This window comes from Equus asinus, chromosome 2 (assembly GCF_041296235.1).
Source record: "Equus asinus isolate D_3611 breed Donkey chromosome 2, EquAss-T2T_v2, whole genome shotgun sequence".
NCBI classification, from domain to species: Eukaryota; Metazoa; Chordata; class Mammalia; order Perissodactyla; family Equidae; genus Equus; species Equus asinus.
Genome location: NC_091791.1, coordinates 80,782,053 through 80,807,214, shown reverse-complemented (window position 1 = coordinate 80,807,214; position 25,162 = coordinate 80,782,053). Strand labels below are relative to the sequence as shown.

The window sequence follows — 25,162 nt, the reverse complement described above, 5'->3', positions numbered from 1 at the left end:
TTGACTGTTTAATCTTAAAATTCTAGTGCCATCTCTTAATATTTGTCCATGTACTATAGAAAAAGGCTGTTTTAAGTATTCATTCAATCCTAAAAAGTGAAGACAAATGACAATATCATGAGGAAAGATATAGTTGAAGGATTCTGGAGGCTAAGTCTGGGGACAAATTGTGCAGTGTGGCCAAGTTATGTTACTGCTGTTGGTCTCAGTTTCCTCATTTGTTAAGAAAAAAAGAGATTGAGAGAGAGAAACAGAGAGAGAGAGAGAGAGAGAGAGAAGATTATTCCAATTATGAAAACCCCGTAATTCTGAGTGGAAATTAGATTCTCATCAACACTGATGTCCACGATCCATTTTTTCCCAAGCGTGCAAAACAATGAGGGTTTTCACTGTTGTTTTGTTTTGTTTTTATTTGCTCTGTGAGTTAATATGATGAGTCATTTAAGTTTGGCTTACCCGACGGCTTCATTTTACCTTCATTATTTTTCCTGGTTCTAGGATGCTATTCTCTTGCTGCCATATTTTGGGAATTTTGCTGTCTTTTCAGTAGTCTTTCTGTAGTGTTTCCCAAACAGCTGCATGTCAACCTGGATTTTTGGCTCTTTTTCACTTCTTTCAGCCCTTTAAATTCAAGGAAAGTTTCATTTTTTAAATCTACCATTTCCATGGTGATGACACTCATATACTGATTTTTGAGAACTACTACTTCTATGTTATATTTCTGGGAATAATTTTAATTCATCATCAGTTTCTTCATAACTAGCTATTACTAATTTTGCTCAACTGTTTTCTTTTGAAACTTTATATCTTCTTCTGTGCCTGTAATTAACAATCTGATCCAGGCTTCAATTGCTGTTGTCTTGGACATGTAAGACTATTTCTTTCTAAAAACATGTATGTCACCTTTTTGTGTCACCTTCTCACCCCCATCTCAGCCATCCTAAAATAAGTCCCTCTCTCTTTTCTCATCTTTGTATCCCTTCACTTCCATTCCAGTATTTCTGTGCCATATCCAGATCAGTATTTCTTGAATCAATTGCTCAAGGCACTTTAATTCTTTTAGAAATAGAGAGAATATGGAAACGAATAAATTCCCTTTCACCATTGCCTGGGAGTATTCCCATTTGTGCTTCTGTGCATTTGGTTACTTTTGATCTCCCTCACGATGTGGTTTTTCTCTCTCATTTTCATAGTAATTTCTCATCTCAAAATTTGTTCTTGTTAAGTTTATTTGCAAATCTTTGCAGTAGAGATTGCTTCTCGTTCTGAGAGAGTGATAGAAATAACATTGAGCTGAAAGTCATGCAGTTTAGCTTTGCAGTTGACTAGCTTTATCAACTTATGTAGGCTGTTTGTAGGCACTGATCTCCTTGTACTATGGGATTAGAATCTAGACTAGTTCTTTCTTGCTCTAAAATATTGCTATTATATTAATGATAAGACATATTGATGCTGAAATATATGTTCATTTAGATACTCTAAAATGAAAATATCCTGCTGGATTTGTTTTAGAAAACTGATATTCGTATATGCATGTCTCAGTAAATTTTAGATTTGAGCTGTTTCTTTGAAGACCCATGTAGGTCCAGTCTTGTGCATTTGTCATAGGAAGTTTGAAATTCTATTGTAACAGGAACCTTGAAGGGTAACAGAAAACAATGGAACCCCCTGCTTACCTACCTGCTCTGTGGGTTTGTTCTCCTCTGCCCCTTGGGTTAAATTAGGATGAGGCCCATGATTTTCTCATATTCAGACAGTGAAACTCCTGCCAGTCATTTCAAGTCACACAAGTCTCCTTAAAATGGCCAATCCTGTGTAATAAGGAGGTTGGTGAAGTTAATTCAAGTTAACTTGTCTCCGACAGCTCAGGCATCTCCAGGCAGGAGGCCTGGAGGGGGAGGGGTGTGGGAAGCTGCTTCTCATTACCCCCTGCAGCTTTCTCACTCCCCTGCACATTGCCTGGAGCTTCTGCCCCTTGCGAGGTGCAGGGCGAATAAGGGAGAACAGGAAACTTAGCAGGAAAAGTCTTCTTCAATGATAGTGTCGATCATTGAGCTTGGCAGATGTTTAAAGCCGACTTTCTCCGTGGGCACGTGGGAGGTTTATTCAGGGGGAGCTTCTGTCACCAGCAATCTCTGACCTGAGGTCCTCTTGCTGCATCCAAATGCACCTGCTCTGGCTGCTCAGAGGTGATTGCTCCCTCATCCTGGGCTCTTGGCGGTAGTGAAGACAGTCCCAGGCTGGCTTTGTCTAGTGTGGCCCCCATGTGCTTGTTGGCATTGCAATCTCTGCCCAGTTGCAGTCTTGCACTCTCCTGTCACTGTCCACTTGAGCCAGTCTCTCGCCTCTCCATCCTAGGCACAGTCAGATGCCAGACTGTTGTGCCCCATCTCCCCGGGTCTCAGGGATCCCTGAAGCTGCCCTTGCTAGGCTTGAGGTGAGGGAAGGCTTGGGATGGGCGGGGAGCAGGATGCCAAGCCTACCTACGCCTCTCTCTAAGACACCATCTCTGCTCTCCAGCCTCTTCTAACAGCTGGAGCTGGGGGTCAGCTAAGGGCAGCAAGCGGATTATTAGCCACCCCCTTGGGTGTCCCTGTTTGAGTGGTTTTACAATGTGGTTGGAATATGGTAGTATTTGCCATCAATTTGTTGTGAGATAGGTGTCCTGTTTTAACACCCTGTTGTGTTTGCTTGTCTACAGAGTGCATTGAACAGCTCCAGGTGAAGACTTTTGCTTTTTTTTTAATTTTCCTGAGGAAGATTAGCCCTGAGCTAAGATCTGTTGTCAGTCTTCCTCTGTTTTTTTTTTTTTTTTGGCTTGAGGAAGATTAGCCTTGAGCTAACATCTGTGCCAACTTCCTCTGTTTTATATGTGGGATGCCTCCACAGCACAGCTAACAAGTGTGTAGGTCTGTGCCTGGAATCCCAACCTGCGAACCTGCGCCACCAAAGTGCAACACACTGAACCTAACCACTAAGCCCCCAGATTAAGACTTTTAGGAGCTGTATAAAACTTAAATGCACATGGAAATTAAAATGGCTTCTTGATGAATTTTCTCGTAGTGTAATTCTGGATAGCTTCATCAAAGGTCCATCAATCAATCTCAATAAATCTCTCTCTCCCCCTCCTTACTTCCCACCCTCCACCTCCTTCCCAGCGTCTCCTCCAGCAGCTTTGAGCATTAGTGTTTAGTTGTGCACTTGTTGAGTAATCAAATGCTGCTCTTCATACTTCAAGAGAGAACAGCATTTGTGAGTCTGGGACTAAAAAGTGATTAGCTGTTATTTCCATCTGCCCCCAGCCCTTTAGCACTCCTCACCTGTAGCATTGATTTCTAATATGCAGACCTGGGATGTGGGGTCTCAGGTGGAGTTGGGGACAATAAAGGGATGGGAAAAGACTGTGATATTGTTGTGTATGAAGCTTTGTCTACAGACCGAATCATGTCTTGTTCCTGTACTTACTTTTTAAAAAAACATGTTGATGCTGCTGTAATTGTTAAAATATAAAATCCTTTCAAATGTTCCTAATTCAATAGTAGTTTTAAAAAACAATGTATTTTCCTGTGTTCCTGCTATTATATCAGGGTCTGTGAAATGCTTTCATGTTACTCAGGTTCATTCATGTTTGAAATGGTTTGAGAATGATATATAGACCTTCTATATCCTGATATTGATGACTTTTTATATGTAGGTGGTGATCTGAGAATATGGCAGGCTTTAGATGCCCCCAGGTCACTATTATCCATATATCCTTTGTAATGATCAATTTGTTGGTTTTGATTTAGAGAAATGCTCTCTTGAGATAAGCTGGGAAAAGAAGAAAGCCCCAGATAGTTCTGCTTCATACTTTAGGCATTCATGTAGCTCAGTGACTTATAAACATGTGTCACAGAGATAAAATGTGAGGATTTATAGTAGTTTATCAGAATCATTTATTTTCCTTTACCCTTCTAAAGAAGAACTAGATAAGTATATATACATATATATGTCAAGTGCATTACACTCAAAAGAAAAGAATCTGTTTAAACACTGTCTGTTCAGAGTTTTTGATAGGTTGAGAAGACAACTGTTGCTATAAATATACTTTCCCCAAAATATACTGAATTCTTTTAAAAACTACCAGCATGCACACATAACCAGATGCCAGTGATGGTCATTTATATGAGCCATGCAAGAGCTTTGCCATGGGTTATGTCATCCTATATATAATTGCTCTTTCACAGGCTGAAAGTCAAGCCCTTTTTAGATGTTTTCTGGGCCTACAATCAGCGTGTCTGTCAATCAATGCAGTCTTGGATATTTTCAGTGGGGAAACCCAGAAAGTTAAGCATTTACATAAGATATTTTCATCATAAGAGAATTAGCTGTGGTTTTTCACAAATATGTGTCCACATATGCTATTAGATAGTATACATTGATATATGTTTGGAAGTTGGAATTGTTGATCTTAAATTTCTCTTGTCCCCTAAAATTTTTTGGGAGTAGCATTAATTTAAAATAGCCACCATCAAATCCAGCTCTTTGGTGGTGAAATAACTTTTCCTTTTCTCAATATAATGAAGTTTACCAGATATATCTTCATTCACAAAGGAAAGGTTACCAGTTGGAAGATGATGAAGAATCCTAGCATCTTGATACGTGGTGAGAAAAGATGACAAGAGAGGCTTAAATTTGATGGATATTTTGTGTGCAGAGTGGGACATTTCACCTCCTTAATGGAAACTTCATATTAGAAGGACTCTTGAGCCAAAATTTTGCCTTAGCCTCTCAGATTGTCCTGTTTGATAATTCTTTTTAATGACAAGCCCCCAAATGTTTATCTTGTTGCTTTATTGCTAATTCCTTATCTATATAATTTTTAAGTAGACGTTTTGGTAAAGGTTCTTTTAAAAGTTCTAAGACAGGTCCATATATAGAATTATTGACTTTTTTAATCACTTGTCATTTCAAGACACTGAAATAAGTTAAAAAAAAGTTCAAGGTTGAACTGAAAGGCACAGTTATGGTCGAGGAACTTTTTTACATCACCTGCGTTACTGTTTCTTTGTGCCAGTAACAGATTGGACATGATTATGCATTCTCTTGATGTCCAGTGTTTGATTAGAGTTTTCACAATAAAGTATTGCTATTTGACTTGTTTTTCTGCTCATATTCATTTGCATATGCTAAGCAAAATCTCTTAGGTCTTTTAGATCAAATAGATCAAATGACATATGCTTAAAGACCAGAGACTGTTCTGCTTCTGTTTGTCATCCGTTAGACTCCCAGGGCCGTCTATATTTGAATTAAAACATGAGGATCGCTATTTCTCTTCCTGGTTTTCGTGTTAATGCAGCATAACAGGGGGTTACATCCACAACTCTTGCTCACATTTGAACTTCATCCGACCTGTCAATTCTAAAACGATAGAACTAAACCTGGAACACTGAGTTGCTGTCATTGGCAGTTTTACCCTAAAGAACGAAAATTTCCCCCTTTACGTTTCTGTAGAAATTGATGATCATCCTAAAATTTCTTCTAAGACAGAAAGCAGTGTTAGAATCCATGCTGGTGGCTGGATTCTGTCTTCGTAGTCATCCATTTCTGTATCTTGTCTAATGAAATTTTCACTTTTCTCTACTGAAATTTTCATGAAGGAAGTAAATCAAATAATTAATTCCTTTATTAAATGTGTTACAAAGATAAAAGTGACATTCTCTACACCTAAATTGAGCCTATTTTCTTCAATATTTATTTTTATGCATGGGTTTCTTTTTTTTCTCCCTTCTATCATGTCATCAACTTTTAAAGGGTTTTTGTTGGTATTCTTTTTCTGTTGCTTTTTATCATACTTAAGCTGTGTTTACATTGAGGTTAAAATGATATATTCATTCTTTTTGTTTTAATGTATTTTGCTTTCTTCCTTGCCTTTGAATCATTCCTTTTGAATATCTTGTCATGTTATAACTTTGGTAATTTCTAGCACTTAAACCAAATTGACCAATAGATGATTTGTATAAAAAGTTAATGTCAGTAATGCCACAAATAATCTTTTATGTTCTTGATTATCTTTTGAAAATAATGTGTGTCCGTTACATCTGCTATTATTTCTCATTCTACAGATGGATATTTTAGGCTTTGCTAATTTGCAATATTCATTCGATTTTATCATTTATACAGATTACTCTCCTGTATGACTTCCTGCAGTCATATTCAACTTAGAAATTTTGAATAGCAGACTTCAGAAACTCTACTGAACATTCTTTTTTCTATTTACTACAATTTTAAAGGAGTTAACCTAGATAGCTGACAAAAATCAGGCTGAGAACATTTCTGAAAGAAAAATTCTCCAAAACCTAGATCAAGTTTTAAAAAGCTAATCAAAAAGGTATCTATTATAAACCATGTTGTGTAGCAAAATTTTGAATTTTTGTTTTTCTTTGAATTAAGGCTTAAAGTGATTTTTCCTAATTTTTGATTTAGTGATATCTACATCACTAGTGATCACATGTAGACCTGTGATTGATCAGTTTCAACAGGGGAAATAAATTTCTTGGTATCATTTACCATTGCTATCAGTTACAAAAATGTAACTAAACAACATTTATTTTTCTCTGCCAAGAATGAGATGGTTCTTTGCAACTTTTCCTTAAAATTATATTAAAAATGAAGCAAATCGGTCACAGTAGAATTGCCATTTAGTATTATATGTATTACTCTGGATGTATGTTTTAGGGAAATTTCTGTGATATTTACAAATATTTATTTTATAACACTTTCCCTTGCTATTTTCTTTACAACTAATGTAGCTATGTATATCTTTTCTATGTAGGAGTTACTGCTTGCGACAGCTAAATTTAGCCCTAAGTTGAGAAATGTAGTATCATTTTTCCTTTTTAGCTCTTTTTCATCTGTATACCTCTCCTAGGAATAAGAAGTCAAAGAAACTTTATGGGTCTAAAGAAAAATGAAGGAATATACGCACATATTATGTTTTGTTAGCAGAAAAAAGAAGCTATTATAAATCATGAGAAGAGGCTGTGTCATTTTAAGAGAAAAAAGTTTTTGTGATTTTTCTTTGAAATTCACATCTCACAATATGTAGTGTCTAGAGAATTGCTTACCGTTATTTTGCATGAAATTTGAGCAGCTCATCGCAGCTTATGATCTATCTTACCTGTTTCTAATCCACTATTTTTACTAAAATTAGTTGTGTTGCTGTTTATATGACTGCATTTTTATCCAAAAGATGAAATGAAAAAATTTTTAATCATTTTCAGAGTGTAATTTTAAGCCTATAACTTTGTTTTTTCAGGGGCTTAGGTGTGTTGTAACTTGAATCACGCATTAAAATAGAGTGGCATGTTTTCACAGAAAAAGAAAGTACTAATATAAAAACATTTTAGAAAAGTTTTGCTTGCTACAGCTTTTCTCTAGCATGTAGCTGATATTTAGTTTTCTTGTGACAACACAGTGAATGTTTTTTTATGTTTATTTTTCACTTAACTCCATTTAGAAAAATAGAGTCTTTATAAATAAAAGATATTGAAATAATATATATTTAATATTTTCTCTCTTTTCCTTATGCTCCAACAGAAATTCATGATGAAGGTAAGACATTGGATCATCTGTATATATGTAATACTATGTACATTTTAAGTTTGGTTACATGTATTTGTTTAATTTTTGGATTCGGGGCACTTTTCTTCACATTTTAAATTTTTTAAAAATTACATCAAATCGTAGAACTTTTAAATTTAAGTAAATAAATCACATGTTTAGATTTGACAACTTAACGATGTTTGACATCTTTGGGTCATATTGTAACATATTAAGTTTTATTTAGCCGATGTTAGGAATTTCTCTCATTAAAACAGAATTTTTTATAGCTCTCCACTTAGAATTTTCACTGCGGGAATTATATTGGCTGGTTTGTGTTTAAGCACTCTTGCATGAATACAATAGGAAATTCATACACTGGGAAATTAGAAGAGGCACCAAGAAGCTACTATTGAATTGCTTAGTCCAGGAGAAGGGAAAATAATTCAGACCCTTTTCCTTTCTCAACCAAATCAGAAAAATGGAAAGGTTTTAAAAGGAGGCAAACTGAAAGAGATGAGTAAAGTATATGGTCATATCATTGAAGGAAATATGTAAGGGAAGGAGAGGAAGAACAGAATGTCATTATTTTGAGACGTACAGTAGAATGTTTTTGTTTCCTTTTTATATACCTACCACATTGCTCATATCATATTCATGAAATTTAATTTTTATTTTTAAATATAGTACATTTATTTTTTTTAACTTTTTATTAAGATTACCTTGTGGAATTTCAGTTGTACATTATTGTCAGTCATGTTGTAGGTGCACCACTTTACCCTTTGTGCCCTCCCCCCACCCCCCCTTTCCTCTGGTAACCACCAATCAGTTCTCTTTGTCTATATGTTTAACTTCCACCTATGAGTGGAATCATACAGAGTTCGTCTTTCTCTATCTGGCTTATTTCACTTAACATACCCTCAAGTTCCATCCATGTTGTTGTGAATGGGATGGTTTTATCCTTTTTTATGGCTGAGTAGTATTCCATTGTGTATATATATATATATATATATATATATATACCACATCTTTATCCAATCATTAGTTAATGGGCATTTAGGTTGCTTCCACATCTTGGCTATTGTTAATAATGCTGCAATGAACATAGGGGTGCATGGGACTTTTGGAATTGCTGATTTCAAGTTCTTTGGATAGATACCCAGTAGTGGGATGGCTGAGTCATATGGTATTTCTATTTTTAATTTTTTGAGAAATCTCCATACTGTTTTCCATAGTGGCTGCACCAGTTTGCATTCCCACCAACAGTGTATGACAGTTCCTTTTTCTCCACAACTTCTCCAACATTTGTCACTTTTTGTTTTGGTTGTTTTGCCATTCTAACAGGTATAAGGTGATATCTTAGTGTAGTTTTGATTTGCATTTCCCTGATGATTAGTGATGATGAACATCTTTTCATGTGTCTATTGACCATCCATATATCTTCTTTGGAGAAATGTCTGTTCATGTCTCCTGCCCATTTTTTGATTGGGTTCTTTGATTTTTTGTTGTTGAGCTGTGTGAGTTCTTTATATATTATGGAGATTAACCCTTTGTCAGATATATAACTTGTAAATATTTTTTCCCAACTAGTGGGTTGTTGTTTCGTTTCAATCCTGTTCTCCCTTGCCTTGAAGAAGCTCTTTAGTCTGATGAAGTCCCGTTTGTTTATTCTTTCTATTGTTTCCCTTGTCTGAGGAGACATGGTGTCCAAAAAGATCCTTTTGATACTCATGTCAAAGAGTGTACTGCTTATATTTTCTTCTATAAGACTTATTGTTTCGGTCTAATCTTTAGGTCTTTGATCCATTTTGAGTTTATTTTTGTGAATGGTGAAAAAGAATGGTCAATTTTCATTCTTTTGCATGTGGCTGTCCAGTTTTCCCAGCACCATTTGCTGAAGAGACTTTCTTTTCTCCATTGTATGCCCTCAGCTCCTTTGTCGAAGATTAGCTGTCCATAGATGTGTGGTTTTATTTCTGGGCTTTCAATTCTGTTCCATTGGTCTGTGCACCTGTTTTTGTACAGTTACCATGCTGTTTTGATTACTGTAGCTTTGTAGTATGTTTTGAAGTCAGGGATTGTGTTGCCTACAGCTTTGTTCTTTTTTCTCAGTATTGCTTTAGCAATTTGGGGTCTTTTGTTGCCCCATATGAATTTTAGGATTCTTTATTCTATTTCTGTGAAGAATGTCATTGGTATTCTCATTGGGATAGTGTTGAATCTGTAGGTTGCTTTAGGTAGTCTGGATATTTTAACTACGTTTATTCTTCCAATCCATGTGCATGGAATGTCTTTCCATCTCTTTATGTCATCATCAATTTCTTTCAGGAAAGTCTTGAAGTTTTTGTTGTATAGGTCTTTCACTTTCTTGGTTAAATTTACCCCAAGGTATTTTATTCTTTTTGTTGCAATTGTGAATGGGATTGTGTTCTTGAGATCTTTTTCTGTTAGTTCGTTGTTAGAGTATAGAAATGCTACTGATTTATGTATGTTGATTTTATACCCTGCAACTTTGCTGTAGTTGTTGATTATTTCTAATAGTTTTCCTATGGATTCTTTGGGGTTTTCTATATATAAGATCATGTCGTCTGCGAACAGTAAGAGTTTCACTTCTTCATTGCCTATTTGGATTCCTTTTATTTATTTTTCCTGCGGACTTTCTCTGGCCAAAACTTCCAGTACTATGTTGAATAAGAGTGGTGAGAGTGGCCACCCTTGTCTTGTTCCTGTTCTCAGAGGGATGGCTTTCAGTTTTTGCCCATTGAGTATGATGTTGGCTGTGGGTTTGTCATATATGGCCTTTATTATGTTGAGGTACTTTCCTTCTATACCCATTTTATTGAGAGTTTTTATCATAAATGGATGTTGGATCTTGTCGAATGCTTTCTCTGCATCTGTAGATGATCATGTGGTTTTTGTTTCTCATTTTGTTAATGTAGCATATCATATTGATTGACTTGCTGATGTTGAACCATCCCTGTGTCCCTGGTATAAATCCCACTTGATCATGGTGTATAATCTTTTTAATGTCATGAAATTTAATTTTTATCATAAAAGTCGAGAAATAATGTATAGAGAAATTTGTTGTATTTAGTTAATAAAGGCTTAATGTAATTTAAAATTTCAAAAGAATATCATTTCAAAATACGTAAACTCTGAAAAGTGTTAAATCAAAATTCTGGATGTAGATTTAAAAGCTTGCTTAGAAGAAAAGGAAGCAAAGTATTCATCTCAATTGAGTTACTTAGCTAAGTCTATCATTCATACTGTACAAAACTCTGAACCAGGAGCATTGTGGGTTACTGACCGTGGATCTACTCATTAACATTAAGAATTTGACAGTTTGGATAGGATGACAGAGAAGAACACGTCTCTGAAGCCATCTATCAGCAAAAACATTTTCCAACATTTCAAATAACTGCAGCTATTATCTTTAAGTAGAAAATATTATTATTACATTGGGAAGAGAGGACATTAACTGCTAAATTAGACATATCCTGAAACAAGAGTTTTAGTTGGGAAAATGTTATAAACAACAGCAAAACAGGAATGTATCCTCTCCTTGAAAATAACTAATAAAATTGAGTTTGAAAAAAATTCAGTGTTTCTTGCTAAATCTGCATTTACTTACTCATTTTATCATCTCACCCCATTCCAATCCCTTATCCAATGTCATATCTACTTCCCCCTGGAGAAGGGTGAATGGAATTGATGCCTAGAACACTTATCTTAAGCTCTTTCATGAGCAAATTCATATTAAAATCAGTACAGGAAGAAAGATGATATAGAATCACTTTCAACCAGGTGGTTTACCTAAAATAATTTGAGTAGGCTCTGATTTCTTTTAACTGCAAGGCCAGAAACCCGATGGCTTATTTTCATCCCTGCATTAGATGATCTGGGAAGGTTAGAGTGTGACTAAACAGAGGGCATATGCATGAAATTATCGTAATTTAAGCTACTTTAAAGGAAAAGGATGCTGAATTTTGTTCAGCTTTCACCTTTCAATCATGATTAGCTTTGGATTTCATACCTGGACAGGCAGTGTTTAACCTCCCAGAACCAGACAGATGCTTCTTTGTCCCATTTATGCTTGTTGGCGCTAAACAATCTTTAGTAGTACTGTCACAGGCCTGATCTGTTCCCTCAGGAGACTTTTGCTTAAGACACCATCACAAGTAAGCCACCCAGTGCCAAGGGGCTGTCTTGACAATGTTCAACTGGCTTTATCAAACACATGTATGTTGCAGTGAAGCTAGATTTCTCACTAATTATTATAATTATCCTGTGAACCTCTTATATGATTCACTGTTGAACATGGCAGGACTGTTTGAATATCTCGTGCTGCCTGGGGCCCACAGGTCCAAACCACAGGACCAAAACATCAGGCTTAGCAGCTCTCTGCTGCTCCTGTGCATCTTGTGCTGTTCGCATTTGTGTTTTTAAGTCATTTCCAGATGATGTGAAGGCTTACGCAGAGAGATGGTTTTCTAATTTTGTCCCTGAAACTACTCATTTCCCAAGTATCGCTATTAGTATTTGAAGGTAAACTTAAAAGCTTCTCTACTTAAATGTCTGACACTGTGAAAGAAGTTCTCTCGTGCACATTTCTTTTTGTTGTCTATTGTTTTTAGTTTTGGCGGTATAGTTTACTATTACCTGCAGTAATAAACTCCTTTTATGATTTCATTGTTTTACTTCTAAAATGACATGTTATGTTATAGCAGTTAAGGGAATACAGAAAATTTCTCCTGTAGAGTCCGATTTATTTTAAAATAAAAAACAACTCTTGGATAATAAGGGCCTGGAATTCTGAAAGATGTCCTACATTGATTAATATAGCATTTTTGTTCAGAAAAAATGATTAGAAAACCCTTGAAAACAGAGAACCCTAGAAAACAGAAAACCCTAAAATATTTAGATATTATATAGTTAGTAAATTGCATGGTTTTACACAGCAATAATACTAGAGACATGTTAATAGCCAATATATAGTACAAACATATATTTTAAAAAAACAGAGACAAAGGAAAAAACCCAAATGAATAGAAACACAGAGTCAGTAATTTTTATGTGTCTATAAACCTCTTTAGTTGATCTTAGTCATTCCTGTTCTGGTTTTATGTGTTATGCTTTTCTGCTGTTTTACTTTAAGTTTATGACAGTAATACCTCAACTGTAGCTGCCATGATCCAACTTGTCCCCCTCCCCACAGAGAAGGATAACAGAACTCTGTAATATTCTGAATAATTGTAAATGTGGATGCATTTACATCAAAGCTTTTGCTTACAATATGAGTCCTGTAATTGGACCTTTTGGGCAAGATCGCGAAAGCTGAAAGCGTAAGAATGCCTAATGATACTAAATTGATATTAAAGTAATTTGTGGAAAGCGTGAGGTGAGGTTGATTTAGAAATCATACAGCAGTTTGTTTAGATTTTGTTTGAATGTACCCTGGGCTTTTGTATCCACTTACAGTTCGTGAGTTCATGTTTTTACCCTATTGTGTAACATTAACCCTGTCAGTTGTCTCAGGGGTCATGGGACCAAACCCACACACAGAACTGAAAAATGTTTTTAGTTGATATTTTCAAAAAGTCAAAGTTTACCTTTTATTAAGTGATGCTTGGCTCTCCAACAGCAGGAATATTTAGAGGGAGTAGTTTGAAAATGGTAGATTTATTTATTTATTTATTTATTTTTTCCTCCCTAAGAGCAACAGCCCCTTAATGTAACTGTGTTAGTCCAGCAGAAGCTGACTTCAGGATCCTGGTCTGCAGAGAGTCCATGAAGGGCTGGTGACAGCTTACTAACTAAACCTCAGGCTCAGCCAGTCCCAGTGGGGGGCTGGGCTGCAGTGGACTGACAGTGCACAGGGACGGATAGGGCCTAAGTCACAGTTGGAAATGTACTTTAAGGACATGCAAGTTCCAGCAGTACTTTTACTACAAGGAGCTGATAATCTGTCATCTAGTTGGGGGTATTAAGAATACTCAAAGAATTAGTTCTTAAACTTCCATTTTCTTTGCTATTAGTGTATAAATATTTTGAAGGAAATTACATGGGATTCAGTATATAATTGTTGAATGAATGAATAATTAGAGTTTTCAGAGAAAACTCTCATTCTCAAGGCAGGGGGAAACAGACTGTGAGCTGATTATGCATAATCGCCTTGGCATCAGGTACTGTTCTTCTCAGATGGTAGACACCCAATAAGGATTTTTGAAATGAATAGGAAAGAATGTTTCTCTTGTGTAACGTTTGCTGGAGAATTAGCAAGACTAAAATATAGATGGCGTTAATGTGAACTGGAGGTTTATTTGTTACTTAAAATTTAGTTTCCTGATTCTCCTTTTCATTGGTGCAGTTGAAAACACTGCCCACATTGCTTGTGTTTTAGATTCCAAGCAAGTTAACATGTTAACTTCAAAAAATGCTAAGATGATTTTTTCTGAAGTGTGAATCTTGAAAGGCAGGTCACCTCTGAGCTTGCGACCCTGTTAGCTTGATTCTCTTATCTAGTTGGTCCTGGCTAGATTCCCATAGTTTACAGAGGTTATGTCACTGTGTGCCTATGGGTTTAGGTTTGGATGGCTAGACAGAAAATGGACCCTGTTCTAGAGTACTGAATGACTACTGCTTGTGACATACTACTCAGCAGTAGTGATCTTTTTTCATTGAAATTGCTCTGGAGGAGTCCCACAGTCCATCTAAGACAGGATATTGTAGAATCTTGAAGGACTAACCCTAGAAGTGGCTAGCCAGTATTTGTAATAACCATCCTCATAAAGTACCAGTAGCTCCCTACAGAGGAAGGCCATAATTATTTGTTCACTTAAAGCAAGGACCAGGCCAAATTTAATAAGAAAATTGACTAAATCAAAAAACAGAAAAGTGCAAGTGCTGTCACCATCGTGGCAGAGTGAGTTTTTCCAGCAATCTTTCCCCTCTAATATACAACGAAAAGGACATTCATACTCCAACAGAGGACATCCAACCACAACACAAAAACATTGGAGAGACCCACACAGCCATACGACAGAGGGCAGAGAGGCTGGAGCCCCACTTGGAGGAGGTGGAATGGGGTAAGAGAAAACTTCACTCTCTCTCCTGAAGACTGTGATCTGGGACCATGGGCGGCCTCTGAGAGGGGAGGAACAGGTGAGAGGACATTCGTTCATGGAAACATCAAGGACTCCTGAGGGTCCTTGCAGCATAGGGGCAAGCCCTCTACCAGGGTGACAGCATTCATTGGGGGTGACCTTATCAAGCCAACACCCCAGGAGAACAGATAGTGAGAGCAGAGTGAGAAAACCCTGAGAGCACAGAGGAGAAAGCACCCCTCCCCCAACCTGCTCGGGATCGCTGCAGCTCCTGGGATTTCAGCTGAAGGCACAGGGCTCAGAATACATGGCTCTTGACACCCACCTAGTGGCAATAGGTGGTAATGGTGACCAAATAACACCAGGATGCCAAAAACCAGAGCCATTCCCTCCAGCAATATCTAACATTATATTAGATCTCCAGACCAGACAGAAAATGACAAGTACCCAGCAATCAGTCCTGAGGATGCAGAAATATGTAATCTAAATGACAAAGAATTCAAAATAGCTATCATCAAAAAACTCAATGAGGTAAAAGAGAATATAGAGAAACAATTCAACGACTTCAGGAGCTACTTTACAAAAGAGATTGAAATTATAAAGAAGAATCAATAAGAAATATTAGAGATGAAAGACACAATGGAAGAAATAAAACAACTTATGGATTCCCTGAATGCTCGAGTGGACATCACAGAGAGGAGTGTATCATCATAATCAAAGATAAACAAGTTGAAGTGCTCCAGATAGAGGAGGAGAGAGAACTAAGACTAAAAGGAAATGAAGAAAGTGTCTGAGAAATATCCGACTCAATTATACAATGCAACATAAGACTTATAGGTATACAAGAAGGAGGAGAGAAGGTGAATGGAGTAGAGCGCTTGTTCAAAGAAATAATAGCAGAGAACTTCCCAAACCTAGGGAAGGAAATCCGTATGGAAGAGGCTGCCAGATATCCTAAGTATGTCAATGTAAAAAGACCTACTGCAAGGCATATAGTAGTGAAACTGGCAAAACTGAATGACAAAGAAAGAATACTAAGGGCAGCAAGGCAGAAGACAATAACCTACAAAGGAAACCCCATTAGGCTTTCAGTGCATTTATCTGCAGAAACATTACAGGCTTGGAGAGACTGGAATAACATATTCAAATCTTTGAAGGACAAAAACTTTCAGCCAAGAATACTCTATCCAGCAAAAATATCCTTTGTATATGATGGAGAAATAAAAACTTTTCCAGTCAAACATAATCTAAGGGAGTTCGTAGCCACAAGACAAGCCCCCGAAAAGAAATCCCCAACAAGGCCCTCATACTTGAAAAAACAAAGGGAGAGAGGGGTTACAAAGCATGGAGTAGGGAGATAAATAGGTAGATAGAATGAGAGCAGGTTAGCAAATACTCAGGTATAGCATTAAAGACAAAGGGAAGGAAAACACCAAAAACAAAGGTAATCTTGTCATTTTAACCACGAACTCATAACACAAGATAGAATAAGATGTGAAAAAACAACTTAGGGGAAGAGGAAAGGAGTGAATTGGTTTACTCTAAGGAAATTAGATGACATCAGAGAAGAAACTATCTTATCCATGAGATTTTGAATACAAACCTCAGGGTAACCACTAAACAAAAAAGCAGAACAGAGACAAAAATAATAAATGAGGAGAAAACAAAGAAACACACCATAACAAACTACTACTCGATTGGTAGACCAAAATACACAGGGCAAGAAACAAAGGAAATGTAGGAGAATGGGAAAATGAGTGATAAAATGGCAGCATTAAGCTCTCATATGTCGATAATCACCCTAAATGTAAATGGATTGAATTTTCCAATAAAAAGACACAGAGTAGAGACATGGATTAAAGAACAAGACATGGATTAAAGATGTGCTGCCTCCAGGAAACACATCTCAGCTCCAATGACAAACACAGGCTCAAAGTGAAGGGATGGAAGATGATGTTCCAAGCTAATGGCAAACAAAAGAAAGCAGGTGTCACAATACTTATATCAGACAAAGTAGACTTCAAGATAAGACAGGCAAAGAGAGACAAAGAGGGGCAGTATGTAATGATCAAAGGGACACTCCATCAAGAAGAAATAACACTTATAAAAATCTATGCACCCGACACAGGAACACCAAACTTCATAAAGCAGCTATTAACAAACCTAAAAGAAGACATTAATAGTAACACAGCAATAGTAGAGGACCTCAGCACTCCACTCACATCAATGGATAGATCATCTAGACAGAAAATCAACGAGGAAACAGTGGAATTAAATGAAAAGCTGGACCAGTTGGACTTAATAGACATATATTGAACACTCCATCCAAAAACAGCAGAATACACATTCTTCTCAAGAGCTCATGGAATATTCTCAAGAATAGACCATATCTTGGGAAACAAGGCAAGCCTGAATAAATTTAAGTAGATTGAAATAATAACAAGCATCTTTTCTGATCACAATGCTATAAAGCTAGAAATTAATTACAAGAAAAAAGCTGAGAAAAGGATAAAGATGTGGAGGCTAAACAACATGCTATTGAACAAGCAATGGATCATTGAAGAAATTAAAGGAGAAATAAAAAAATATCTGGAGACAAATGAAAATGAAAACATACCATAACAATTCTTATGGGATGCAGCAAAAGCTGTATGTATTAAGAGGGAAATTCATCTCAATACAGGTTCACCTTAACAAAGTAAAAAAAGCCCAAGTAAGCAAGCTCAAACTTCACCTAATTGAATTAGAAAAAGAACAGACAAAGCCCAAAGTCAGCAGAAGGAGAGAAACAATAAAAATCAGAGCAGAAATAAATGCTATCGAAACAAAAAAGGCAGTAGAAAGCATCAATGAAACAAAGAGCTGGTTCTTTGAGAAGACAAATAAAATTGACAAACTCCTAGTCAGACTTAACGAATCAAAAAAGAGAGAAAACTCAGATAAATAAAATTAGAAATGAAAGAGGGGAAATAATGGATACCACAGAAATACAACGGATTATAAGACAATACTACAAAAAACTATGTGCCAACAAAATGGACAATCTAGAGGAAATGGATAAATTCTTAAACTCTTACAACCTCCCAAAGCTGAGTCAAGAAGTAGAGAATATGAATAGACCAATCACAAGGAAAGAGATTGAAACAATAATCAAAAGCATCCCAAAGAATAAAAGCCCAGGACCAGCTGGCTTCCCTGGGGAATTCTAGCAAACTTTCAGAGAGAATTTAATACCTATCCTTCTCAAGCTATTCCAAAAAATTAGGGAAAATGGAATGCTTCCTAACACATTCTACGAGGCCAACATCACTTTGATACCAAAGCCTGACAAGGACAACACAAAAAAGGAAAACTACAGGCCGATATCAGTGATGAACATAGATGCAAAAATCCTCAACAAAATATTGGCAACCTGAATACAGCAATACATCAAAAAGATCATACATCATGGTCAAGTGGGATTTATACCAGGGACAGCAGCGATGATTCAACATCCACGAATAAATCAATGTCATACACCACATTAACAAAATGAGGAATAATAACCACATGATCATCTCAATAGATGCAGGGAAAGCATTCGACAAGATCCAACAGCCATTTATGATAAAAACTCTTAACAAAATGGGGATAGAGAGAAACTACCTCAGCATAATAAAGGCCATATATGACAAACTCACAGCCAACATCATATTCAATGGGGAAAAACTAAATGCCATCCCTCTGGGAACAGGAACAAGACAAGGATGCCCACTATCACCCCTCTTATTTAACATAGTACTGGAGGTTTTGGCCAGAGCAATTAGGCAACAGAAAGGAATACAAGAAATCCAAATAGGGAATGAAGAAGTGAAACTCCTACTCTTCGCAGATGATATGATCTTATATATGGAAAACCCTAAAGAATCCATTGGAAAACTATTAGAAATAATTAACAAGTACAGTAAAGCTACAGGGTACAGAATCAACTTACAAAAATCGGTTGCATTTCTGTACTCTAATAACAAACTTACAGAAAGAGAACTCAAGCATACCATTCCATTTACAATCACAACAGAAAGAATAAAGTACCTAGGAATAAATTTGACTAAGGAGGTGAAGGAATTATACAATGAAAAATAGAAGACATTATTGAAAGAAATAGATAATGACATAAAGAGATGGAAAGAGATTCCATGCACATGGACTGGAAGAATAAATATAGTTAAAATGTCCATACTATCCAAAGCAATCTACAGATTCAGTGCAATCCCAACGAGAATCCCAATGACATTCTTCATGGAAATAGAATAAAGAATCCTAAAATTCATATGGGGCAAAAAAAAGACCCTGAATTCCTAAAGCAATACTGAGAAAAAAGAACAAAGCTGGAGGTGTCACAATCCCTAACTTCAAAATGTACTACAAAGCTACAGTAATCAAAACAGCATGGTACTGGTACAAAAACAGGCACACAGATCAATGGAATAGAACTGAAAACCCATAAATAAAACTGCACTTATATGGACAGGTAATCTTTGAGCAAGGTGTGAAGAACATACATTGGAGAAAAGATAGTCTCTTCAGTCGGTGGTGTTGGGAAAACTGGACAGCCACATGCAAAAAAATGAAAGTAGACCGTTATCTCATGCCATACACAAAAATAAACTCAAAATGGATCAAAGACTTGAAAATAAATCCTGAAACCATAAAACTCCTGGAAGATAATATAGGTAGTACACTCTTTGACATCAAACTTAAAGGATCTTTTTGAATACCATATCTTCTCAGACAAGGGAAATAAAAGAGAAAATACACAAGTGGGAGTTCATCAGATAAAGAGCTTTTGCAAGGCAAAAGAAACAAGTATCAAAACCAAAAGACAACTCACCAACTGGGAGAAAATTTTTGCAAATCATATATCTGATAAGGGGTTAATCTCCATAATATATTAGGATTTTACCCAACTGAACAACGAAAAAACAAAGAGCCTCATCAAAAAATGGGCAGAGGAGATGAACAGACACTTTCGCAAAGAAGATATACAGATGGCCAATAAATGCATGACAACATGCTCAACATCACTAATCATCAGGGAAATGCAAATCAAAGCTACACTAAGATACCACCTTACGCCTGTTAAAATGGCTATAACCGCTGACTAAAAATAACAAATGTTGGAGAGGGTGTGGAGAGAAGGGAACCCTCATACACTGCAGGTGGGAATGCAAACTGGTGAAGCCAGTATGGAAAACAGTATGGATATTCCTCAAAAAACTAAAAACAGAACTGCCATATGACCCAGCTATCCCACTACTGGGTATCTACCAAAACAACTTGAAATCAACAATCCAAAGTAACATATGTACCCCTATGTTCATTGCAACACTATTCACAATAGCCAAGACATGGAAACAATCCAAGTGCCCATCAACTAATGATTGGATAAAGAAGATGTGGTGTGTATATATATATATATATATATATATATATATATATATACACACACACACACAATGGAATACTACTCAGCCAGAAAAAAAGACAAAATCATTGCATTTGCAACAACATGGATGAACCTGGAAGGAATTATGCTAAGCAGAATAAGCCAGACTGAGAAAGACAAACCCCAGATGATTTCACTCATGTAAAATGTAAACAAGCCCATGGAGAAAGAAAACAGTTCAGTGGTTACCAGGGGAACGGGGTAGGGGGTGGGCACAGGGGTGAAGGGGAGCAGCTATGTGGTGACAGATAAGAAACAATGTACAACCGAAATCCGACATTGATGTAAACTATTATGAACTCAAAAAAAAAAAAAAAAACCCAGGAAAGAACCAAAGTACCTTTTTGGTGCATCCCACACACACAATTCTTCTGAAAAATGTTAAAAGAACACATTATCCAACCTGCCCAAGAGTCATTTTATTTTTCCTGAATCAGAGCCAGAGTAGTGTCATTTAAAATGACAAGTTTAGGAAAAGTACTGTCACAGACAAATTGCATTCACTTTGTGTTAACAGTGTTTCTATAAGTAACAAAATTAAGTTAGTATGGGTTATTTATATACTTTTATAAGAGTTCTCTTGAAACTAAATCTGTGGCACAAATTAGCATTTCAGTAATAAGGAAATCCATAGTGTGAAATTTATAACTGACTGTGTAAAATCTATAGTTGAAAGAAAATTCAGACACTGAAATATCTCGTTATGTTAACCAAATTGAATATTTATATATATGTTCATATGGATATATGAAATGCGTAGGCAAAGCTTTACAGTAAAAGGAGAACTTAATACTTTTTGGCTACAGTTAAGGCCTATCCTTCGTTAAAAAAAATCTTATTTTTATTGGTATGACTGTCAAGTTTTATTAAAGTTCAGCTGGCTTTTATAGCTTTGGAACCTATATCTGGTATGAAAAGGTAAGCTCCTACCAAGGTAATCCAAAGCAGACAAGGTAAATAAAATTATTCTTGGCTGCAATCAATCAAATATATTATAGAAAATGAAAGTATTCTCTAACGACAGCCTCCTTCTGAGGAGGAATACAATTTTGCAAAGTAGGTTTTTCCCTTTTTCTCTCAGTATGTGAAAAAGTGATTTTCCCTTTATTTAAAAGCAGTTTTTTCTTATAATTTTAACTTTTAATATCCATTTTAAGAATGGTTCTGAGGTCTTTCAAGCTTAATGTAAATAAAGTTATTTTAAGAAATTATGTGGAATAGGGAGGCGATATATTTCTAGTAAAAAAGGTATAATAGTATTGGGTATTAAAGTACTTTCTGTACTTGTTAAAGTTTATAGAGATCAATGTCATCACTCTCATCCTTAAAATCCTTAAAGACCTCCTTTTCCTACAGAAAAAAGTACAGAGTCCTTGGCATAACATTTTGCACCTTCCATGATCTTACCCTCATTGAATGTTATAGTTCCTGTTGAATTTCTCTCTGCAACCCAACGCTACTCTCCCGTGGCCCTTCCTCTTTCATAAATACCTTGCAGTTGTAGACCATGCATGACGCCTTTACTCATATCCTCACTCAGCCTGGATGGGGCTCCTCCACATTCCAGTTTTTCATTCAACAAATGTTTATTGAGTGCTTACTGTGTCTTGCCATTGTGCTAGTAGCTAAGTCCCTGACCTTGAGGAGTTCACAGTCTGGTCCAGGAGAGAAGGTGCTTGCAGTGGAGAGTGATAAGGCCGTTATACCCATGTAGACCAAGGCCTGCAGAGATGCTGCGGGAGCACTAACTTTGAGGAAACCAGATGAGGCTTCATAGAGGAGGTAGCCTTTAAATTGAGTTTAAAAGCACCGTTTATAAGGCAGAAAGACCACAGAGGGAGGGAACATTGCATTCTAAGAGTGGCATGAAAGCAGCATTGTATATTCAGGGCAGGGAAAGTGTGTGTGTTTGGAATATAGGGGGTTTGGGGGAGGAAGCGAGAAAGGGTGGAGACTAAATGTCCCCTATGCTTAAACTACTCAAAGTGTGGTCCCCACAACAACTGCCCTTGCATCACCTGGGAAATTTTTGAAACGAAACTTCTCTGTATCTACCCCAAACCTACTGAATCAGGATCTCAGGGATAGGGCCCAGGAATCTGTGTTTTAACAAGCTCTCCAGGTAACTCATAAGCATGCTAAAATTTGAGAAGCATCTCTCTATTTCATATGAAGGACTTTGGACTCTTTCCTATAAAGCCTGGAGATGATTTGGTCAATTTTGTGTTTTAGGAAGACTCATTCATTGAACAAATATTTATTAGTCCTTGCTGGGTGCCAGGCATTTTGCTGGGCACATGGAATACAATGGTGACCAAAGTATCAGAGTTCCTGCCCAATGCAGACCACAATGTAATGGGAAATAAAGACAATAAAAAGCTATGAAAAATAATTACAAATTATGGTAAAGATTTACTGAAATTAAGTCCATTCTTCGAGAACTAAATCAGCTGCTAGCCCCACAGAGAGATTTTATTGATAGCTGTGTTCCAAATGAAGCATTCTTCCCACCGCACTTTGCTTATTTGCGATAGCTCTTTATTCTTTCCTGTTAAACTTTTCCTTGAGAACAAGAGAGCATCTTCTTGCCTTAGTTAAGTTTACTCTCTTATTCATTTTTTTGTCGACACTTTCTCTTCTCTATGCAGACTGCTCAGGGTGGTAGTCATCGAACACTCCTCTATGGACATGCCATATTGCTCCGCCATTCCTACAGTGGCATGGTGAGTAGATGTTGTGATTTCAAACCTCATATGATCATGCGATCCATTTGGGCATACATGGTCAGGAAATGTTGGTAACAGAATTTTAGCAATGGCATTAATGAACTTGGATATATGTGTTCTTTAATATCTTTGTACCCTGTTTAGTTTTCTCATTTATAAGATGAGGGTTAGCTTAGACGACCTTTATGGCCCTTCAGTTCTATCGTTATATGACTCCTACTTTCCGTATCTTACTTTTCAGAGACTCGTCTTAGGAGGAGAGTGGTGTAAGAGTCACATGTTTCTCATTTGTGATTTTGTTTTAAACAGTTTATTTATTAGAGAATTAAAGTATCTTAACTGAAAGATAATGTAAAAATAAACTGCCTCTGAGTTCTACTGTTAATTCTCCACTGACTTCCTTTCCTTCTTAACTAGATGTTCTCTTTCTTTTTCCATATGTGCTCCTTTTTTCACCCAATTATCCATATTACCCATTGGGCTCCTCTCAGCCAGTTTTCTCATTCTCTACCATGTGTATTTTATATATGCTTAGATATATATATATATATTTTTATATCTTATATGTATAAAATATGTGAAATTTATAAAAGTTTCATTTCATTCTTTTAAAGGCTTTACTAAATTATAAAACTACATATTCATTCTATAAGATTTGGAAATTACAGAAGAAAAAATTCTTAATGATTACACTAATGAGAGAAAACTTTTGATGACTATAATTTATAAAACATTTCAATCTTTTCTGGTCTTAAAATTCTTTTTTACGTAATTGACTTCTTACTACATAACCACCTTTATATCCTGATTTTTTTAAATGTATCATCACAGCATTAGCATTATCCCTGTTATTCAAATTTCTTCATAAACCTAATTTTAGTGACTACGTGATAGTCCAATATCTGGAAGTATAATGTATTTCGTTATTCTTTTTAAGAAGGAGATAATTCCCAAGATATGTAAATTGTTCCAGAGCAGGAAATTAAGCATAACCACAGCCTCAATACCAGTACCCCTCAAAACACAAACAATTTCAGTCTCCATCGTAAATATTGATGTGAAAATCTGGCTCAGAAGTCTGGTCAATGGAATTTAAAAGTGTAGGAAGAGAAGTATAGGAAAAGTATAGATAGGATTTTAATGATGACTTAAAAATATCATTACTCTTCGTGTGCTACCTCACATAAATGGGTCAAGTAAGAAAAAATTGTGATCATCTTAACAGGTGCTGATAAAAGTTTTTAATAAAACTCAGCACCCACTCCTAATCAAAACTTAGCATCGATCATTTCCTCAATGATAAAGAAAATATCAAGGTCAAATCAATAGCCAACATCATACTTAATTGTCAAACACAAAGCCATTCTTGACAAAACTAGCTCAAACAATTAAACAGAAACCAGAATATGCTGTCTGGCATTATTCTGGCAATCTTGGCTGACATAGCAAGATATGAAATAACATAAAGGAAAACACTTTAATAAAGTGGATACAAGACAAATATATAAAAACAACTTGAGTGTATATAGCAATCATACATTAAAACTTCATGGAAAGAAATCCTTTGTCAGTAGCAATCAAAACACAAAATCTGGGGGCCAGCCCTGTGGCCTAGTGGTTAAGTTTGGTGCGCTCTGCTTTGGCAGCCCGGGTTCAGTTCCCAGGCACGGACATACATCACTTGTCGGTGGCCATGCTGTGGCAGTGACCCACATACAAAATAGACAAAGACTGGCACAGATGTTAGCTCTGGGTGAATCGTCCTCAGCAAACAAACAAACAAACAAAGAAAACCCCCCAAATCAGCATAGAATAATAAACGTGAGTCTGTTTTAAGAAAACTCTCTGTACATAATAGACGGCTTAAGAGCCTGGCCATGGTTGGTAGATATGGGTTCAGGCTCACTTTCTGGCATGCTGTACAGTCTTGGATACCTTGCTGAACCTCTTTAAGCGTGTAATTGCATCTAAACATTTCATCCATTCATTCAATAAATATTATTTAGCATTTACTGTGTGCTAGGCACAGTTCTAAGTGCTAGATATAGTAGTAAGTAAGACCAAGTCCTTGCCTTCATGAAACTTAATTGACATTTAGTGGAATAATTATAGTATCTACTTCATAGATGCTATGAACATTAGAGGAAGAGAGAATGTGTGTTAATAGTTACAGTGCTAGTACTGTAATATTCTGGAGAAATATTAGAGAAAACTTTAATAGGGATTACTTTATGCTTTTGTCTGGAAAGTCAGTATTGTAAAATTGT

At 36.3% G+C, this 25,162-nt stretch overlaps 1 protein-coding gene across 6 annotated transcripts in view; it reads left to right on the top strand.

Annotated features, from left to right (window-relative positions):
- Positions 1-25,162, top strand: part of RYR2 (ryanodine receptor 2) — a 674,743-nt gene that overhangs the window by 256,335 nt on the left and 393,246 nt on the right. For all 6 annotated transcript variants that reach the window (XM_070492185.1, XM_044758547.2, XM_070492181.1 and 3 more), the window contains exons 5-6: positions 7,579-7,593; positions 22,818-22,892. In XM_070492185.1, the coding sequence (XP_070348286.1) occupies positions 7,579-7,593; positions 22,818-22,892 (90 nt within the window). The remainder of the gene's footprint in view (positions 1-7,578; positions 7,594-22,817; positions 22,893-25,162) is intronic.